This window comes from Erinaceus europaeus, chromosome 2 (genome assembly GCF_950295315.1).
Source record: "Erinaceus europaeus chromosome 2, mEriEur2.1, whole genome shotgun sequence".
Classification (NCBI taxonomy): domain Eukaryota; kingdom Metazoa; phylum Chordata; class Mammalia; order Eulipotyphla; family Erinaceidae; genus Erinaceus; species Erinaceus europaeus.
This window is the reverse complement of record NC_080163.1, coordinates 122,098,732-122,119,374: the sequence shown is the minus strand read 5'-3', so window position 1 is coordinate 122,119,374 and position 20,643 is coordinate 122,098,732. Positions and strand designations below refer to the sequence as shown.

The 20,643-nt window shown below is 45.2% G+C and overlaps 1 protein-coding gene across 6 annotated transcripts in view; it reads left to right on the top strand.

Moving 5' to 3' along the window:
* Nucleotides 1-20,643, top strand: part of ATP2C2 (ATPase secretory pathway Ca2+ transporting 2) — a 75,295-nt gene that overhangs the window by 13,110 nt on the left and 41,542 nt on the right. The window contains exons 2-6 of one of the 6 annotated variants that reach the window (XM_060185088.1): nt 1,479-1,555; nt 1,728-1,805; nt 3,513-3,623; nt 7,597-7,713; nt 14,573-14,662. In XM_060185088.1, coding sequence (XP_060041071.1) covers nt 1,508-1,555; nt 1,728-1,805; nt 3,513-3,623; nt 7,597-7,713; nt 14,573-14,662 — 444 coding nt within the window. In that variant the 5' untranslated portion in view covers nt 1,479-1,507. The remainder of the gene's footprint in view (nt 1-1,478; nt 1,556-1,727; nt 1,806-3,512; nt 3,624-7,596; nt 7,714-14,572; nt 14,663-20,643) is intronic. The other 5 variants (XM_060185089.1, XM_060185090.1, XM_007528365.3 and 2 more) reach the window with 5 other exon arrangements.

The following is a 20,643-nucleotide window of genomic DNA, read 5'->3' as shown; positions in this document are numbered from 1 at the left end:
ACTTGATCTGAGTCTTCAGAATATGTCAATATCCTTTTTTCTTTTTTTTTTTTTTTTTTTTTTTTTGCCTCCAGGGTTATTGCTGGGGCTCAGTGCCTGCACCATGAATCCACTGCTCCTGGAAGCCATTCCCCCCCCCCTTTTGTTGCCCTTGTTGTTGTAGCCTTGTTGCGGTTATTGTTGTTGTTGATGTTGATAAGAGAGAGACATCTGCAGTGCTGCTTCACAGCTCATAAAGTGCCTTTCTGCAGGTGAGGAGTAGGGGCTTGAACCAGCTGGCCAGCTGGTCTAGAAAGAAAGCAGGACAGAGTCACCCAGCTGTCTTCACTAAGGATTTCTCACATGGGCACCGCTCACAGTCTGTGCCCCATTGTTCTCCTTTAGGAGTGGGAGTGGGGTGGGTACAGCTAGGTGTCCTGTATTGGGAAGGACACTTGGTGGCGTCTCTTATCTCTGCCCACTCAGTGCCCCTGCCTATGACAACTAAGGGTCTCTTCATGCAAAATGGGTGGAAGTGGAGGGGATTGTGCTAAGTAATATAAGTAAAGGTGACAGGCAACTACCAGATGGTTTTGCTCATGTGTGGAATAAAGATAAGTAAAGCCAGGAAAGTTGTATGTTGAGAGAGAAGGCTGACAACTGGCATTCTCAGGGCCTCTCAGAACCCTGTTTAAAAAGTGAGTTAGGGGAGTCAGGCGGTAGCACAGCGAGTTAAGTGCACGTGGCACATAGTGCAAGGACCGGCATAAGGATCTCGGTTTGAGCCCCGGCTCCCCACCTGCAGGGGAGTTGCTTTACGAGTGGTGAAGCAGGTCTTCAGGTGTCTATCTTTCTCTCTCCCTCTCTGTCTTCCCCTCCTCTCTCCATTTCTCTCTGTCCTAAAAAAAAAAAAAAAAGTGAGTTGGGTCCCTGGTCCCACATGTGGTGGGGAAAGGTCTTCATGAGCAATGAAGCAGTGCTGCAGGTATCTCTCTGGCTCCCTTTCACCTCTCAATTTCTCTCTGTCTCTGTCCAATAATAAATAAAAAATATTTTTTTAAAAAAGTCAGTTGGGACCTTGGTCCCCACCTGCAGTGGGGGGAAGGGGAGGCCTTCACAAGCAATGAAACAGTGCTGTAGGTGTCTCTGACTCCCTCTGTCCTCTGAATTTCTCTCTGCCTATGAGCAAGAGTCAGCAGGTATCTAGTCCAGCTAAGTCAGATCTGGAGAAAAAAATGTCTTACATCCCATGCTGTGATTTAAACATGATGTGGAGAGTAAAGCATGCATGTCAGGACAGTCCCTGAGGTGTGGAAGAGCAGGTGACTCTATGGTGAGCAGGCCATGCTTCCTGGTCATGAGAGAGAAGCAGCTCCAAGAATCAGGGATAGGTAGCAGAGCAGTTCTGAGCCAAACGTGCTGGTGGAGAGGGAGCAAGAAGGAAAAGAGGAGTTGACAGAAAAGGCTGGCCACATCTCTCTGCCCTTCCTCCTTCCCAGGGTCCAGCCATCTGGCAGAAAAGAAAACGATGGTTATCGTGCCCTGGGCATTGGAATACAAGGAACTCATTTGCAAAGTTCGTAGCACTTTTCCTGATTCTGAGGTCTGCTAGGCTACCCCACCCCCTCCTACGCATTCCCATGCAAACACCCTCTGGGATACTCATGTAGTTCCTTCCTTCTTGGGAATATTAGGCCCTCAAGATTCAACTCCCTTCCCCCTTTACTTGAGTTATTTTTAACTTCTAGAACTGGCCGTGCTATCTCCTGTTATCATCAGGGGACACTCACTGCAACATGGAGCACACTTGGCAAAGAGTCCCAGAGGTGGGCGGGGTGCTAGTGCATCCAGTGAACACAAACATTACTGTGTACAAGGACTGGGGTTCAAGCCCCCACTCCTCACCTTTAGGGAGGAAGGTAAGCTTCACAAGCGGTGAAGCCAGTCTACAGGTGTCTCTTTTTCTCTCGCTCTCTATCTTCCCCTTCCCTCGATTTTTCTCTGTCCAATCACATAGAAAGGAAAAGAGCCCCAGAAATGTCAAGCTCAGGGGTGTAAATGTATGAATGGCTGACTCTTTGTCAGTCCCATGAGCTCTAATTTGACTAAATAATTTTGTCTTAAAAACAGATGCAATAGGGGACGGGTGGTGGTGTACCTGGTTGAGCGTACATGTTAAAAAGCACAAGGACCTGGGTTCGAGCCCCCCCCCCCAAAGGAGGAAAGCTTTGCAAGTGGTAAAATAATGCTGCAGGTGTCTTTTTGCCTCTCTACCTCTCTATCACCCCCTTCCTTCTTGACTCCTGGCTGTCTCTATCCAATAAATAAGTTAAAGTAATAACAATTTTTTAAAAAGATGCAGGAGTAATAGCCATTTTCCTACAGCAGAATGAATAAACCAATTGTAATATATCCAGTTAGTAGAAAACTAGGCAGCCATGAAAATCAGTACACCAAAGCTCCATGCAATATCATGCATGGATCTCACATCCATGAAAGAGACCAGACACAAAAGCAAGTGGATTGCATGTTACCATTTACATACCATTTTGCTGGTTCAGACACCAGCAAAGTCAATCCACAGTGTCAGAGACGAAAACGATCATTACCACCACGTGGTCCGGGAGGTGGTGCAGTGGCTAAGGAACTAGACTCTCAGCCATGAGGTCCTGAGTTCACTCCCTGGCAGCACGTGTACCAGAGTGATGTCTGGCTCTTTCTCTCTCCTCCTATCTTTCTCATTAATAAATAAAATCTTTTTAAAAATCATTACCACCAGTGGGGTGGGGAGCTTCTAGGGACTGACTTTCTGGGTCACTTCCTGGAAGCTGATGCTGAACACTTCAACAGTCCACACTTTCTCCATGGAGACTGGTTGTATTTTTTTTTCATTTTTTAAAAAAAATATTTATTTTATTTATTTATTCCCTTTTGTTGCCCTTGTTGTTTTATTGTTGTAGTTATTATTGTTGTTGTTGGATAGGACAGAGAGAAATGGAGAGAGGAGGGGAAGACAGACAGGAGAGAAAGATAGACACCTGCAGACCTGCTTCACCGCCTGTGAAGCAACTCCCCAGCAGGTGGGGAGCCGGGGGTTCGAACCGGGATCCTTATGCCGGTCCTTGTGCTTTGCGCCACCTGCGCTTAACCCGCTGCGCTACAGCCCGACTCCCTTTTTTTTCATTTTTTTAAAATATTTTTTTATTCCCTTTTGTTGCCCTTGCTATTTTATTGTTGTAGTCATTATTGATGTCGTTGTTGTTGGATAGGATGGAGAGAAATGGAGAGAGGAGGGGAAAACAGAGGGGGAGAGGAAGATAGACACCTGCAGACCTGCTTCACCACTTGTGAAGTGACTCCCCTGCAGGTGGGGAACTGGGGGCTCCAACTGGGATCCTTACACCAGTCGTTGCTTCGCACCACATGCACTTAACCCGCTGCACTACCGCCCAATTCCCAGAGACTGGTTGTACTTTAAAAAGAAGCATCAGTATAAAACTCCACTTGTTTAACACAACCCTGGTTCTTCACAGATCGATGAACAATGTGAGCTGAAGGCTATAGAAAAAGAGAAGACAGTGGTTGCCCTGACACCCAAGGAGGCCAGCAAATGCCACCAAGAAGACTTGGCCAAAGCGTTCTGTGTAAGAATTGAATTTGCATGTTGGTGCCAGCTGTGGTGAGGTTTTCAGGTTCAAACAAAACAAGCACACAATCCTGAAAGCTGCTCTAGAATTGTGTCATGATACATCATTACCTTCTTTGCTAGAAAATGCTGTTGACAGTGGCTGGGCAGTGGCACACCTGGTTAAGTACACATAGTACTGTGCTCAAGAACCTGCACAAGAACCCTGGTTCCAGCCCTCATTCCCCACCTGCAGTCAGGACGCTTTACAAGTGGTGACCCACTTGTGCAGGTCTGCAGGTGTCTATCTTTCCCTATCTATGTATCTATGTATGTATGTATGTATCTATCTATCGATCTATATCTATCTATCTATCTATCTATCTCCTCACCCCCTCTCAATTTCTCTCTGTCCTATCAAATAAAAATGGAAAGGAATCTGGGCAAGTGGGGCTCCAGGACACATTGGTGGGGTCATCTGCCAGGGAAGTCTGGTTGGCATCATGTTAGCATCTGGAACCTGGTGGCTGAAAAAAGAGTTAACATATAAAGTCATGCAAATTGTTGACTAATCATGAACCTAAAGGCTGGAATAGTGCAGATGAAGATTTGGGGTTCTCTGTTTTGTAGATAGTAGGCCAGAGGGATAAAGAATAGGAAATCTATCAGGGGAGGGGATGGGATACAGAGTTCTGGTGGTGGGAATTGTGTAGAGTTGTACCCCTCTTATCCTATGGTTTTTGTCAGTGTTTCCTTTTTATAAAGGAAATGTTTTTTAAAAAAAAAAAAAAGAAAGAAAGGAAAACTAAAAAGTTGCCAGGAGTAGTGGATTCATAGTGCTGGCACTGAGCCCCAGCGATAAACCTGGAGGATAATAATAATAATAATAATAATAATAATACTGACATTGAGTGATTCTGATTTTCCATGCAGAATATCATCACTGTCATTGTCAACAGCACTAACTCTCATGAGGTCTTCCTAGAGAGCAGCCATCATCCCAACACCCTGTAAACACTGTCTCCCTTAATCACAGGTATAAAGGAACCAATGGCCCATACAGTGACAAAGGGACAACCAGTATGAGAAAAAATCATGGTGACAGCTGAAGCCATGACTTCAAAGCTCAGACTCATTACCACTCTCTGTTCAAAGCCCCTCTTCACTTCTAATCTACAACATTGCCAATTTTCCCAACCAAATTCCCATCAAGTTTCTCAAGTGGCTTTACATAACAGAAAATCAAAACCAAACCACCCCCATTCCATGATGTTCCCCCAATAAGCTAAAGGATTAAAAAGAAGAAGAAGAAGAAGAAGAAGAAGAAGAAGAAGAAGAAGAAGAAGAAGAAGAAGAAGAAGAAGAAGAAGAAGAAGAGGAAGAAACTAAAGGATGATGCTTGCTTTGTTTGGTTTTAATTTAGAAAACTGAGCAGATGTGTGGGTGTGTATTTATACATCTCAGCCCATGTTGTGGGAAACAGAAGTCCCCTAGTAAAAGGACCATGCCACAGTTTCAAGGAAGTTGATAGTGCATTTTCCACTCTTTTCTTTTCTTTTTTCTTTCTCTTCTCTTCTCTTCTCTTCTCTTCTCTTCTCTTCTCTTCTCTTCTCTTCTCTTCTCTTCTTTTCCCTCCAGGGTTATTGCTGGGGCTCAGTTCCTACACTGCTCCTGGAGGCCATTTTCTCCATTTTGCTGTTGTTGTTTTTATTGCTGTTGTGTTATTGTTTTTGTTGGATAGGACAGACAGAGATTGAGAGAGGAGGGGAAGACAGAGAGGGGGAGAGAAAGATAAATACCTGCAGACCTGCTTCACCACCTGTGAAGCAACCCCCATGCAGGTGGGGAGCCAGGGACTCTGCCATTCTTTTCTTAAGAATAACCCCAAAGCCGGTATGGATCAACCTTGTCCACCAGAGAAGCAGTTACAGAAGTCAGAACTCCTTCCTTCTGCACCCCCAAAATAATTTTGGTTCATACTACCAGTAGGGGAGAAGTGATGGGAGGAAGAGGATAAGAAGGCTCTGAACTCTAGTTCCATCAGGACCCAGAGAGAGAGGAGGAAAAAGGGAGGAACATTTGAATGTAGTAATAGGGTCATGAGTGGCTTGGAGGGGGAGAGAGTATTGGACCTGTAAGAAAAGGGGGGCTATTATGTACAAATGTAGACAGATAGTTGTAGAGATGATAGTTAACCTATGTCTACATCCTTGGGAGAACCGCAGTGGTTTGCAATGGAGGGACTTGGGATTCAGAACACTGGTGGTGGGAATGGTGTGGAATTATACCCCTGTTGACATGTAATTTTGTAAATAAGTATTAAATCACTAATAATTTAAAAAAAAAATAATAACCCAAAGCCTGGTTAAATTCAAATACTGCTTGTTAGTATATAGAAAGAGAAAGGGGATATATATATATATTTATTTATTTTTTGCTTAGATATTCTTCTTATCTAATAAATGAACTTGCTTTCCTTTTTCTATTTGGGAAAGTCTAGAAGTCACTCAGCTGTCCCAATCACCTCTCCTACTTGCTACCTTACAAAGATGACCTGTTGCTGGCTTTTTCATTTTTTATTTTTGGCCACCAGGGTTTTCACTAGGATTCTGTATCTACACAAATCCACTTCTCCCAGTAGACTTTTTATTTTGTAGATTGCTGGTAAGAGGTAATGGCAGAGAGATAGATACCACAGCACTGCTCCACCTCTTGTGAAACTTCTCCCATGCAGGTGCTTCTATATGGTGACTGGGAACTTGAACCTGGGTCCAATCACATGAAGGAGTGTATGTTCCACCAAGTGAACTATCTCCCAGTCCTCTATTGCTGACTTTTTAAAAACAAGAATACCTTGTTGCAACCAGAGAAGCAAAGATTCTTACATCATTACTGATTCTTAAATTAACTATATGTAGTGTCAGTTTCCATAAAGAACTTGGCATTGTATCTAGCACAGTGAATGTAGGACATGATAGCTTAGCTACTGTTTTTGTGTGTGTGTGTGTGTGTGTGTGTGGCAGCCTCTTTTTTTTTCTCCTGTTTGTCTGTTTTTAAGTGTAGTAAAATGCAAAATATGGCATTTTCCATCTTAGCTCTTTCCAGCTGTCCAGTTCCAAAGAGCTGAGCAAATTCATAGTGTCATCAAACCAACCCGCAGACTCTCTGTCTTCATTAAAAACAAACCCCTCACCCTCTCGTGCCAGTTCCTCCCCAGCCCCCCTTACCCACAGTCTGCCTTTCATCTCCATGACTCTGACTAATCTAGAGACTGCCTGTAAACTGAATCACACTGGATTTACCCTTCTTTTGGCTGACATTTTCCTTCATTGGTAGAAAGCTAGATGGCTTCTACCTTTGGGCTGTGGAGAATAATGAAGCTATTAAAACAAGGACACAAATCTCTCTCCAAGATCCACTCCTAGTTCTTTTGGTATCTGTTCCCAGAATTAAAATTGCTGGAACGTGTGCCAGATGTGTTTAATGTTTGGAGGAACCTTCATGCTTTTTTTTCATAGCAGCTTCACCTTTTTATATTCTCAGACTCCCTCTCCATCCCACCACCACCACTTTTTTCCCCCCAGGGTTTCACTTTTCCAGGTTGACTTTTTCAGAGAGAGAAGTATCACAGCACCAAAGTTTCCTTCAATGTTATGGGGGTCATGCTTGAACTTGGGTCAAGAGTATGGCCAAGCAGTGCACTATGCCTCTTTTCTTCCCATTTTGAAGAAATGTGTTTTTGCATATCTACAATTCCAGACTATGGCTCTTTTAATCTATGGTTATAACATGCCATCTTGTTAAAAAAAAAAAAAAAAAAGAGAGAGAGAGAGAGAGAGAGTTGCACTTGGGTTTTTCTTCTTTTAATTATTTGGGGTCTTTGAACAAATCTCTACTTTTAGTGGGTGGACAGCACATTTTCTTTGCCCACCCATAAGCTCCTGGATCCCTGGGGCATGTCAGTAAGATTGTCCTTGATTGTGACTTTCTAGGTGGACTTGCAGCATGGCCTGTCAGAGTTCTCAGTGGCGCAGCGCAGGCTGGTCCATGGCTGGAATGAATTTGTTGCTGACAACTCAGACCCCGTGTGGAAGAAGTACCTGGATCAGGTAGGCCTGCCTTTTTTTTTTTTGTAATTTTTATTACCTTAATTGATTTATTGGATAGAAATCAGCCAGAAATCAAGAGGGAAGGGGGTGGTAGGTAGAGAGTGAGAGAGACAGAGAGACACCTACAACACCACTTCACCACTCGCAAAGCTTTCCCCCTGCAGGTGGGGACTGGAGGCTCAAACCTAGGTCCTTGCTCACTGTAACATGTGTGCTCAACCAGATGCACCACCACCTGGCCCCTGCCCTGCCTTGTTTTTGCTGGTGTGAACAGGGGAGGGGAGGGCAGTCACTCACTCTTTAACTACTGATCAAAGGTAACCCGGGACCAGTCCCAGGGCACAGGGTGGCTGGCCTGCCAAGATAAAGAAAGTGCCCTGGTTGTTCAGGTGGCTTACAGACAGCAAGAGGGACCAGTAAATGATCGTTTACACAGACACCTGGGATCAGGAATCACCTCTTCTACTTTCACACCTTTCTTTCTCCTCCCCCCCCCTTTTATTTTCCTCTCCAGGCCTACACTGGGGCTTGTGCCTATACAGCTCCACCACTTAACCCCTCGGGGACTCTTTTTTACTTTTCAGACAATGAGTGAAAGACAGAGACAGAGAGAGAGTAGAAGAGACACCACTGCACTGCTTCACTGCTGTGAATCACCCCTTTTGCGTGATGCTCCAATGTGCTGGGACTCAGACTTGAGTCCTTGTACACAGCAACACCTACACTTTACCTGGAGAGCCAACACCTGCTACTTTGTTGTAGAAGATTTCCCGTGAGCCAGGCTAGTGAAATAAGGAAGCAGTAAGTGCTAGCTGACTTCACATTCCTCCTGAGACAAGGATGAAGTACAGAGATGTGGAAACTCTTCCAGACTGTGGAGAATTTTGCTATAACGAGTAACTTGAGGAGAATGTTCTGTTAGATTTAAGTATCAGACAGATACACATGAAATGTTTTTTTTTTTTTCTTAGTATCAGTGTGTCCCAGATGGTGTATGAGACAGAGCTATAACAAGGAAAATGATGTTCCTTGTGGGGGGTTGGGTGGTGGCATACCAGGTTAAGCACATGCAGTACAAAGCGCAAAGGCATGCGGAAAAAATCCCAGTTCAAGTCCCCCCGCCCACCTGTGGGGGGAGTCACTTCACAAGACAGATAGACAGGCAGGCAGGCAGGCAGGCAGGCATAGACACCTGAAGACCTGCTTCTGGCTTATGGTGTTGCAGGGAACTGAACCTAGGACTTTGAAGCCTCAGGCATGAGAGTCTATTTGCATAACCATTATGGTATCTACCCACCCATTTCCCTCTCAGTATACTCTCCCCTCTCGATTTCTCTGTCCTATTGGGGGTGGGGGGATGGTCACCAGGAGTTGTGGGTTCATAGTACTGGAACTGAGCCCCAGTAACTGGAGGCAAAAAAAAAAAAAAAGATGTTCCTTGTTTGTTTGGCATTCTCATGTAACTAACTGGGTTTTTCTGGCAACCAGAGCCCAGAGCCACATAGCAGTAAGTGGCGGTGCTTAGCACTGAAGCTCTGGAGCGTCTGGCCAGTGCTGGCCTGGGGCACAATGAGTGACACAGAGCCAAGTGCCTGCAGCCACACGGAAAAGGGAAGCCACATTTGAGACTACAAGGCCAGTGCATCCTCCCCTCACCCCCACCCCCACTGATTCAGAAGCCCCATGGCAGTGTTTCCCAGATGCTTGAAGCTACTCACAAGTTCCCAGCCCCCCTGCCTGGCCATCTGTACCCCCACCCCCTTTAACCACCCTGAGGCCTGTGTTTCTAGTACATCTCCAGCCCTCAGGCCTCAGAGACTTTGCAATGGGCCTGGTAGAAATCATTCTAGTTTTTCTACTTTTCATGATGCACTTCCAGGGGATTAAATGAACCAAGAACCTCAATCATGAGCCATCCAACCAAGCAGGTTCCATGGCCCAATTTTTATAATTCCTATAGACTTAGAGGGAGGAAGGATTGGAGAAAAATTGGACACACAGAGAGAAGGGAGACATCAAGAGACACCAAAGTTTCACTTTACCATCCATGCAGGTACCTTCCATGGTGCCCTCGAGTGATGTCAAGGGATGGATCCTAGAGCCTCCTGCACGTAGCTGTGTGCTTAGTCCCTAAACTATCTCCTGGGCCTGGAAAACATTCTTCAATTCTTTTTCTTTCTCCTATTTGCTAGGACAGAGAAAATTTAAGAGAGGAAGGAGAGGTAGAGAGGGAGAGGGAGACATCCACAGCACTTGCTTCACTGCTCGTGGAGATTCCCTCCTGCAGGTGTGTGTGTGTGGCGGGGAGGGCACATGGTAACCCAGGTGTCCTACCACCAAGCTCCTGGAAAGCATTCTTTATTATTGTTGTTATTTTATTATCTTTATTTATTTATTGGCTAGAGACAGCCAGAAATCAAGAGGGAAGGGGTGATAGGGAGAGACAGAGAGATGCCTGCACCACTGCTTTATCACTTGCAGAGCTTTCCCTCTGCAGCTAGGGCCAGTGGCTCAGACCCAGGTCCTTGCGATTGTAATATGTATGCTCAACCAGGTGTGCCACCACCCGGCTCCTGCAAAGCATTCTTGATTGGTCATTTAGGGACCAATCACAGAACTCTGAGCAACATCCTCTTCCTCTTAGGGTATCAGGATGACACATCCTGACATCTAAATTTGATTCTGGGTACACAGGTGGCTCTGCCCAGCACAGGAACTTCCTGCAACCTCTTTGCTGGGAGGAGGCAGTGGAGGCTCCTGGAAGGTGGTGGTCAGGGAAGGTGAATAGCCCATCGGCAACGGGACAGTCTCCTGGGAGCAGCTGGTCCTTGTCTTTGCTGCCCATGCACTCTTCCTTCCATGAGGATGTGCTCTCCCATCCTGACCCCCCCACACACACACACACACCCTGTCCCAACTTCAGTAAACTTTTTCCTGCCTGCCTCCTGCCTCCTGCCTTCAGGACCTTTCCAAAAACAAAATCTCCTCTGTTCCAAGGGCAGGAGCATGCTCATTCTCCTTGTTCACCAGGGACTCCCCCATGGAAAGCTTTGCAGGGCTAAAAGACAGCTCCCAGTGGCTCTGCTTCTCCCCCCCAGATGAACAGACATCCTGCCTGTCCTCACTTATTAGTTCTTTACATCCTGGAGCGCCTGCCACTGTGTCTCTCCTGTCCCCCACAGTGCTAGGTGCATATACCACTCCACAAGGCCACCCGCTTCTCCATTTCAGCACAGTGTCCATTAGGAGTTCCCTGAGCATCACCCAGACATGCTGCCCCAAACTTGAGGTAAAGAACTCAAGAGTCAGGGCACCATGTTTCAATTCCCTCAGAGTCTGGCTACTTTGAGTAAGTTCTTGAGCCTCCTCAAGCCTTGCTTTCCCCCTATCTAGGAAATAGTGAAGGGTCAGTAACAGTGCACTGGGCTAGTGTACCTGCGTCATCGTACACAATACCCAGATTAGAGCCTGGCCCCCACAGCCCTGGGGGAAGCTTCAGTGCTAGAGTGTCTTTTCCTTCTTTCCTTCTGTCTCTTTCCCTATCTAATAATAATTGGTCAGGCGTTGTAATACTTTAGTAAAGGAAAAAAAGGGGGCGGGGTAGATGGCATAATGGTTATGCAAAAAGACTTCATGCCTGAGGCTCTGAAGTCTCAGTTTCAATTCATAAGCCAGAGCTAATCAGTGCTCTGGTTTAAAAAAAAAAAATGAGGGAGGAAGGGAGGGATTATGGGAAGGAGAAAGGGAGAGAGGGAGGGAGGTAAGGAGGGAGGGAGGGAAACAGATACCACTGACCTAAGTTTCACATGAAGGCCTTACTCTCCTGTGTCGCCTGTTAACTGAGCACTGCAATACCAGCAAGGGCTTTGAACTGGGCTGATGGGAGGAGTTTGCAGGCAAGTCTACTTCTTTCAGAGCCTGGGGTTGTTTGCCCTTCTTCCGAAGCCAGTCAACAGCGTCAGGTTGAGCCTGATGTAAAGTTTCGAGACCTCCTTTGAATCTGGAGAGGTGGCAGTCGTTGACTATGTGGGTTGTTCCCTGATGGAGCAGGAACATTCTTCAGCCCTGGCTTGGGGTGAAGAGGAGTCTAAGGAATGATGCAGGCCAGGCCTTCAGTGTGGGGCATGAGTGCAGCAGGTGCTCAACAAACATCTCTTCATTGCGGCTGCTTATTGCAACGGGCCTCTCCAGAAGGCTTCAGGAAAGCCCTCTCCTCCTGTCTCCCCTGTACCTGTGGGGCTGAGAAGGGGCCCTGTGAATCAGGGAGAGCCTGTTTGTCCTGACCAGGGCAGCACAGGTGACACATGTGGGGTTCTCTCCCCTGTGTCTGAGTCCTCCACCTGTTGCCTGTGTACTGGAGCAGTCAGCACAGGGCCCCGGGATGGTTTCAGGGAGGAAAAGGCAGGGGCTGCTGCTATCAATGTCTGCCTGCTCGGGCCCAGACTCAGACTGTGGGGTGGACATTGGGAGTCAAGCTTGGATGCAGTCTAGACCTGCTTAGCGATGAGCACCAGGTACTGGCTCCAGAGCACTTACCTCCAGGCTGGCAAAATACTGGGTTGTTGGAAAAGTCATGATGGAGCCCTACCCCACTAGGGAAAGGTAGAAAAAGGCTGGGGCCGGGGGGGGGGGGGGGCAAGGGAGGGAGTCGAGTGGTGGTGCAGTGGGCTGTGCACAGGTGGCGCAAAGCACGAGGACTGGAGTAAGGATCCCGGTTCAAGCCCCCAGCTCCCCACCTGAAGGTGAGTCACTTCACAAGTGGTGAAGCAGGTCTGCAGGTGTCTATCTTTCTCTCCCCCTCTCTATCTTCCTCTCCTATCTTCATTTCTCTCTGTCCTATCCAACAATGATGACATCAGTAACAACAATAATAATAACTACAACAATAAAACAACAAGGGCAACAAAAGGGAATAAATAAATTAATATTTTTTTAAAAGGTGGGGAGGCAAATAGTCACTGGAAGCAATGGAGTCATTATGTAGATTTGGAAAAATCTAAATAAAAAAAGAAAGAAAATATTATAGTCCTAAAAAAAAAAAAGAAGAAGAAGAAAGTTGGGGGTATGGATCAACCTGCCAATGTCCGTGTCTACCTGAGAAGCAGTTACAGAAGCCAGAACTCCTACCTTCTGCACCCCCCAAAACAGCTTTGATCCACACTCCCAGTGGGGGAGAAGTGATAGAAAGAAGAAGATAAGAGGGCTCTGAACTCCTGTTCCATCAGGTCCCAGAGAGAGGGGACAAAAAGGGGAGAGATATTTGGATATAGTAATAGGGTCATGAGTAGCATGGAGGGGAAAAGAGGGTGGAACCTGGAAGAAAAAGGGGGCAAATATGTACAACTATAGACAGATAGTTGTAGAGATGACTGTTAACCCATGTCTGCAACCTTGGGAGAACCTCAGTGGTTTGCAATGGAGGGATTGGGGATTCAGAACTCTAGTAGTGGGAACGGTGTGGAATTATACCCCTGTTGACATGTAATTTTGTACATCAGTATTGAATCACTAATAAGAAGAGAAAAGTCATGGTGTATTTTTCTATGCTGAAATGTATCATGACATTCCTTTCAGCCCAATAGCTCGCCTGGGTCATGCACTGGCTTTACCATGCTTGCAGCTCAGGTTTGAGTCTGGCCCTCATTATATCCAAGGGAGCACCAGTACTGTGGTGTGTTTTCCTTCTCTCTCATTGTCTTTGCCCCTATCTGAAAGAAGAAGTAGTCAGCCTTGACCAATGAAGTCCCAGTGATGACAGAAGGAAAAAAAAATAAAAGAGTGCCCACCACCAGGCCTATGTGACCCTGGGTTAAACATGAAAACCTTGAAGCGTGGTTTGGGGTGAGGTGTGGGGTGGTGATGTCTTGTCCTGGAATCACCCTCTGTGCCTAGGGTCTGGGAAGGAGCTGAAACCTATCAGCCTTCAGTGAGGGAGGGAGCCTGCCAAGGGGGCCTGAGACACACAATTTGATATAATAACTTTAAAAAAAATGTAGCTCAGAAAGTTAAATGTCTTTGAGCTAATTAGTCTTAAGTCTTCACAGTAGATGTAGTAGCAAATTCAGCTGCAGGTGAGCCAACCACAGAGTACCCCTTATCTCATTCAGAGACAATTCTAGGTTGGGGGTACAAGGTATTAAATCCTTTCATGTGCTTTTTTTCATTAATAGGAGTAATCATGCATCTGATCACATTTCCCTTTTTGCCTTGACTGCTAGGAGGCTCAAAGCTAAGCTTGCTACCCTGTTTTAAATAACTAAGACTAACTTGTTAGTATTTTGACTCTCATACTGAATCTGACTTTAGTTCTTTAGTTCTGAATCTGACTGTGTTTTTATATGTCTACCTGCTATGAAATGTCTCTGTGAAACGAGGGGCCAATACGGTGAAGTAGCAGCCCTTTGGGAGGGCATGTTCAGGACACCTCTATTTTGAGAAAGATCAGTGGAACCTCTAGCGGCAGCTACAGGGGTAGATTGGTAGGATTGGGACCCAAGATTTAGAGAGCTGGTGTGGCCAGAGGGGCCCCTTTGGCTATGGTAGACCAGAGCTGGCATCTCACTAGAGGGGGCAGGACCTGGCCTAGAGCACTATGGAGACCTGATGTGGTAAAGCCAAGGATTCAGGCAGGACTGACCCACAACTTGTCAGGGACAGTGTGAGGATGGCCCTGGAGACCCAGCAGCAGAAGAGGCAGTGGCAGCATGGTGGTGGGCTCTCTCCCAGTTCAGATTGGGGTCTCAGCAGTGCTGACTGGGAGCTGGGAGTGAGGAGCTCAGTCCCGCAAAATTGCACAGAACATAGCACCACCTGACCGACGCTAGAGGAGAACCCACATGCCCTGGTTTTCATCTTCCAGTTTAAGAACCCCCTGATCCTGTTGCTTCTGGCATCGGCGCTGGTGAGCGTGCTCACAAAGGAGTATGAGGATGCCATCAGCATCACCATGGTGAGTGTTCCTGCAAGCAGCGTGCTGAGACTTCGTATTCTGTGCATGCAAGGAAAGGAGAGGGTGATTGCAGAGAGGAGCACATCAGAAAGCAAGGTGGAAAGGAAGGAGAGCAGATCCATGTTGTTTTGCCCCATGGAGAGGTGTCCTGGATTATGGTTGGACAGGAACTTGCTGAATGCCCAGTGGCTTCTAGCGCTTTGCTATTGGGAACAAGCTGCAAACTCCACCCTTATAACCCTAGGGGGTGGTGAGCGTAGGGGGTTGCTTAGTCCTGGCTATGTGTGCAGAACAAAGTGTAATTTTTGACAAAGAGTACAAAGCGTCCTCACGATCCAGAGAGTCCCAGTGAGTACTTTATTTGATAAGAATAACTATTGTTATTGTTTTACCAAAGCACCGCTCAACTCTAGTTTCCAGAGATGCAGGGAATTTAATCCAGGACTTTGGAGCTTCAAGCATGAAAGTTTGTTGCATAAACACTATGCTACCTCCCATACCCACCACCGAGTACTTTAAAAAACACTGGGGGGGGGGCACTAGGGAGGAGACTCAGCATTGGAGTGCCCACCTTGCATGCATGAGGCTCTCTCTAGGTTCAGTCCCCAACACCAAGTAGGAGCAGTAAGGACAACTCCATGGATTGAACAGTGCTTTGCTCATGATCTCTCTTTCTCTCTCTCTCTCTCTCTAATTCTAAAAAATAATAGAAAAAAATGTTTGGCTAGGGAAGTTGTTCAGTGGTGATATGCATGTGTAAAGCCCGATGTTCAGTCTCCAGCATGGTGTATTTTTTTTATTTAGGTGAAATAACTAATTGATTATCCTTTTCAAGGGAACAATGTAGTGGCACTTAGCACACTCAGTGTTGGGCAGCCACCTCCTCTATCTAATTCTTTTTTTTTTTTTTCCATATCCCACCCCCTCCCCCGATAGCTTTCCCATTCTCTATCCCTCTGGGAGCATGGACCCAGCGTCATTGTGGGTTGCAGAAGGTAGAAGGTCTGGCTTCTGTAATTGCTTCCCCGCTGAACATGGGCGTTGACTGGTCGGTCCATACTCCCAGTCTGCCTCTCTCTTTCCCTAGTAGGGTGGGTCTCTGGGGAAGCTGAGCTCCAGGACACATTGGTGGGGTCTTCAATCCAGGGAAGTCTGGCCGGCATCCTGATGACACCTGGAACCTGGTGACTGAAAAGAGAGTTAACATACAAAGCCAAACAAATTGTTGAGCAATCATGGACCCAAAGCTTGGAAAAGTGGAGAGGAAGTATTAGGGAGGTACTCACTGCAAACTCTAGTGTACTTCTGCTTTCTTACTTTGGTGCCATACTCCAAACTCAGTCATTTTCTGCTTTGCGTTTCTACTTCTTTTTTTTTTTTTTTTACATGCATAACATTCCCCAGATTCCCATTTAACAGTACAACCCCCACTATTTCATTCATCATTTTTCATGGACCTGTATTCTCCCCACCCACCCACCCACCCACCCCAGAGTCTTTTACTTTGGTGTAATACTCCAATTCCATTTCAGGTTCGACTTGTGTTTTCTTTTCTAATCTTGTTTTTCAACTTCGGCCTGAGAGTGAGATCATCCCGTATTCATCCTTCTGTTTCTGACTTATTTCACTCAACATGATTTTTTCTTTTTTTTTTTTTTTTTAGATTTTTTTTTTTATTTAAATTTTTAATTTAAGAAAGGATTAGTGAACAAAAGCATAAGGTAGGAGGGGTACAACTCCACACAATTCCCACCACCCAATCCCCATAACCCACCCTCTCCCATGATAGCCTTCCCATTCTCTAGCCCTCTGGGAGCATGGACCCAGGGTCGTTGAGGGTTGCAGAAGGTAGAGGGTCTGGCTTCTGTAATTGCTTCCCCGCTGAACATGGGCGTTGACTGGTCGGTCCATACTACCAGTCTGCCTCTCTCTTTCCCTAGTAAGGTGTGTCTCTGGGGAAGCTGAGCTCCAGGACACATTGGTGGGGTCTTCAATCCAGGGAAGCCTAGCCAGCATCCTGGTGGCATCTGGAACCTGGTGATTGAAAAGAGAGTTAACATACAAAGCCAAACAATTTGTTGAGCAAACATGGATCCCAAGATTGGAATAGTGGAGAGGAAGTGTTGGGGAGGTACTCACTGCAAACTCTAGTGTAATCCTGCTTTCAGGTATATATTTTGCAGTAGTTTATGGATACGTGTGCGCATACGCTCTCTCTCACAGAAACTGGTGTATGTCTAGGTTATGGGACTTTGTTAGAAAGTGAACTACCTGAGATGAAATTAGAGTGTACTATAAAAGGAAAGGTCTCACCCGAGTAATGAAGCTGAAGGGTTGTCATTCCACACGTGAAGTCTCTGGATACACTCTGAGGTGAAGCATGTTGAGATGGCAATCGTTGCTTTGGTTAGGTTGTGATCGGCGGATGCAATATTATTTGGTATGGATTGGGAGAAGCATACGGGAAAGTGAGCCCTATCCATGGGTGCCAGGACTGGGGGAAGTAGGGGCTCTATAGTGAAGATGTGAGGTTCCTGCTGTCTTAGGGTTCAAAAAGACAATCAATAGTTAATATTATCATCACATTATTTGTTAATTGGGTTAACTTTGAAAAGTCCCTTTGTTATGGTTTGCTGTACAGTACCCAGTATCTTGTATATAGCTGTGCTATTGGAAGCCTCCAATCTACTTGGTCTAGGCTTTTGAGAGAGTCCGCATATCAAATACGTAGCCTATCTATTAAAAAGATTCAGTTTGTCTCCTGAGAACCTTTGAGACATACAATTGATTTCCCCCTCTCATATTAATTAACTACTGATTTATATGTCTACATTTTGCTAGGAGTGTACATAAACACCATTCCCATCACCAAAGGACCGTGACCCATCCCTCCCGCCCATTCCCACCCCCCACTGGCCCAGAAAGCTACATGTCTACCCCTCACCACTGGGTTTTTTCTTTGGTGCCCTACTTACAATTTGATCAGGTCCTGCTTTTAGTTTCCCTTTCAGATCTTCTAAGTCAGCTTCTGTTGATGAGTGGGATCATCCCATACTCATCTTTAACTTTCTGACTCAGTTCACTTAACATAATTCCTTCTAGCTCTGTCCAAGATGGGTCAGAGAAGGTGGGTTCATTGTTCTTGATAGCTGCATAGTATTCCATTGTGTATATATACCACAGCTTTCTCAGCCATTCATCTGTTGTTGGGCACCTGGGTTGCTTCCAGGTTTTAGCTATTATGAATTGTGCTGCTATGAACATAGGAGTACACACCTCTTTTTGGTTGGGTGTTATGGAGTCCTTGGGGTATAACCCCAGGAGAGGAATTATTGGGTCATATGGAAGGTCCATGTCTAGCCTTCTGAGGGTTTTCCAGACTGCTCTCCACAGAGGCTGTACCAATTTACATTCCCACCAGCAATGTAAAAGGGTTCCTCTGTCCCCACATCCTCTCCAGCATTTGTTGCTGCTGTCCTTTTTGATGTATGCCATTCTTACAGGAGTGAGGTGGTATCTTAGTGTTGTCTTAATTTGCATTTCTCTGACAATCAGTGACCTAGAGCAGTTTTTCATATGTTTGTTAGCCTTTTGGATCTCCTCTGTGGTGAGTGTTTTGTTCATTTCCTCTGCCCATTTTTGGATGGGGTCATTTGCTTTTTTGCGGCTAAGTTTGCTGAGCTCTTTATATATTTTGGTGATTAGTTTCTTGTCTGATGTCTGGCATGTGAAGATCTTCTCCCATTCTGTGAGGGGTCTCTCTGTTTGTTTAATTGTTTCTTTGGATGTGCAGAAGCTTTTCAATTTGATGTAGTCCCATTGGTTTGTTTCTACTTTGGTCTTCCTTGCAATTGGGTTTGATTCATCAAAGATATCCTTGAGGTGTAGATGGGAAAGTGTTTTACCAATGTTTTCCTCTAAGTATTTGATTGTTTCTGGTCTGACATCTAGGTCTTTGATCCATTTGGAGTTGATTTTTGTTTCTGGTGAGATAAAGTGGTTCAATTTCATTCTTCTGCATGTTTCAACCCAGTTTTCCCAGCACCATTTATTGAAGAGAGCCTCCTTCTTCCATTTAATCCTTTGGGCCCCCTTATCAAAGATTAGATGCCCATAGGTGTTGGGATTTACTTCTGGGCTTTCAATTCTGTTCCACTGGTCTGTGTGCCTATTTTTGTTCCAGTACCATGCTGTTTTGATGATGATGGCTTTATAATATAGTTTAAGGTCTGGTCAACATGATTTTTTCAAGGTCCATCCAAGATCGGCTGAAAACGGTGAAGTCACCATTTTTTACAGCTGAGTAGTATTCCATTGTGTATATAGACCACAACTTGCTCAGCCACTCATCTGTTGTTGGACACCTGGGTTGCTTCCAGGTTTTGGCTATTACAAATTGTGCTGCCAAGAACATATGTGTACACAGATCTTTTTGGATGGCTGTTTTGGGTTCCTTAGGATATATCCCCAGGAGGGGAATTGCAGGGTCATAGGGTAGGTCCATTTCTAGCCTTCTGAGAGTTCTCCAAACTGTTCTCCACAGAGGTTGGACCAATTGACATTCCCACCAGCAGTGCAGGAGGGTTCCTTTGACCCCACACCCTCTCCAGCATTTGCTGCTGTTACCTTTTCTGATGTGTGACATTCTCACAGGAGTGAAGTGATATCTCATTGTTGTCTTGATTTGCATTTCTCTGACAATCAGAGACTTGGAGCATTTTTTCATGTGTTTCTCGGCCTTTTGGATCTCTTCTGTGGTGAATATTCTGTCCAAGTCCTCTCCCCATTTTTGGGTGGGGTTATTTGTTGTCTTGTTGTTGAGTCTGGCAAGCTCTTTATATATGTTGGTTATTAAACTCTTATCTGATGTATGGCATGTAAAGATCTTCTCCCATTCTGTGAGGGGTCTCTTGATTTGGGTAGTGGTTTCTTTTGCTGTGAAGAAGCTTTTTAATTTGATGTAGTCCCATAGGTTTATACTTGCCTTAGTCTTCCTTGTAATTGGATTCGTTTCATTGAAAATGTCTTTAAAATTTATGCGGAAAAAAGTTCTGCCAATATTTTCCTCTAAGTATCTGATAGTTTCTTGTCTAACATCCAAGTCCTTGATTCACTTGGAATTTACTTTTGTATTTGGTGAAATACAGTGACTCAGTTTCATTCTTCTGCATGTTTCAACCCATTGTTTCCAACACCATTTGTTGAAGAGACTCTGCTTCCCCCATATAATAGTCTGGGCCCCTTTGTCAAAGATTAGATGTCCATACGTGTGGGGCCTCATTTCTGGGTTCTCAATTCTATTCCACTGGTCAGTGTGTCTGTTCATGTTCCAGTACCAAGCAGTTTTGATGACAATGGCCCTATAATACAGTTTGAGATCTGGCAGTGTGATGCCTCCAGTTCTGTTCTTTTTTCTCAAGATCGTTTTGGAAATTCTAGGTCTTTTCTGGTTCCAGATAAACATTTGTAGCATTTTTTCTATTCTCCTAAAAAATGTGCTTGGGATCTTGATGGGGATAGCATTAAATTTGTAGATGGCTCTGGGTAATATATTCATTTTGATGATGTTAATTCTTCCAACCCATGAACATGGAATATCTTTCCACTTCTTTGTGTCTTTTTCAATTTCTTTGAGTAGTGACTCATAATTTTCAGTATACAAGTCTTTCACTTCTTTGGTTAGGTTTATTCCTAGATATTTTATAGTTTTTGTTGCTATAGAAAAAGGAACTGATTTCTGGATTTCAATTTCTTCTAACTTAGTGTTTGCATAGAGGAATGCCACTGACTTTTGAATGTTAATTTTATAGCCTGACACATTACTGTATTGCCTGATGATTTCCAAAAGCTTCTTGCTGGATTCCTTAGGTTTTTTCCATGTATACTATCATGTCATCTGCAAATAAGGAGAGTTTGACTTCTTCTCTTCCAATCTGTATGCCTTTAATTCCTTGCTCCTGCCTGATTGCTATGGCAAGAAC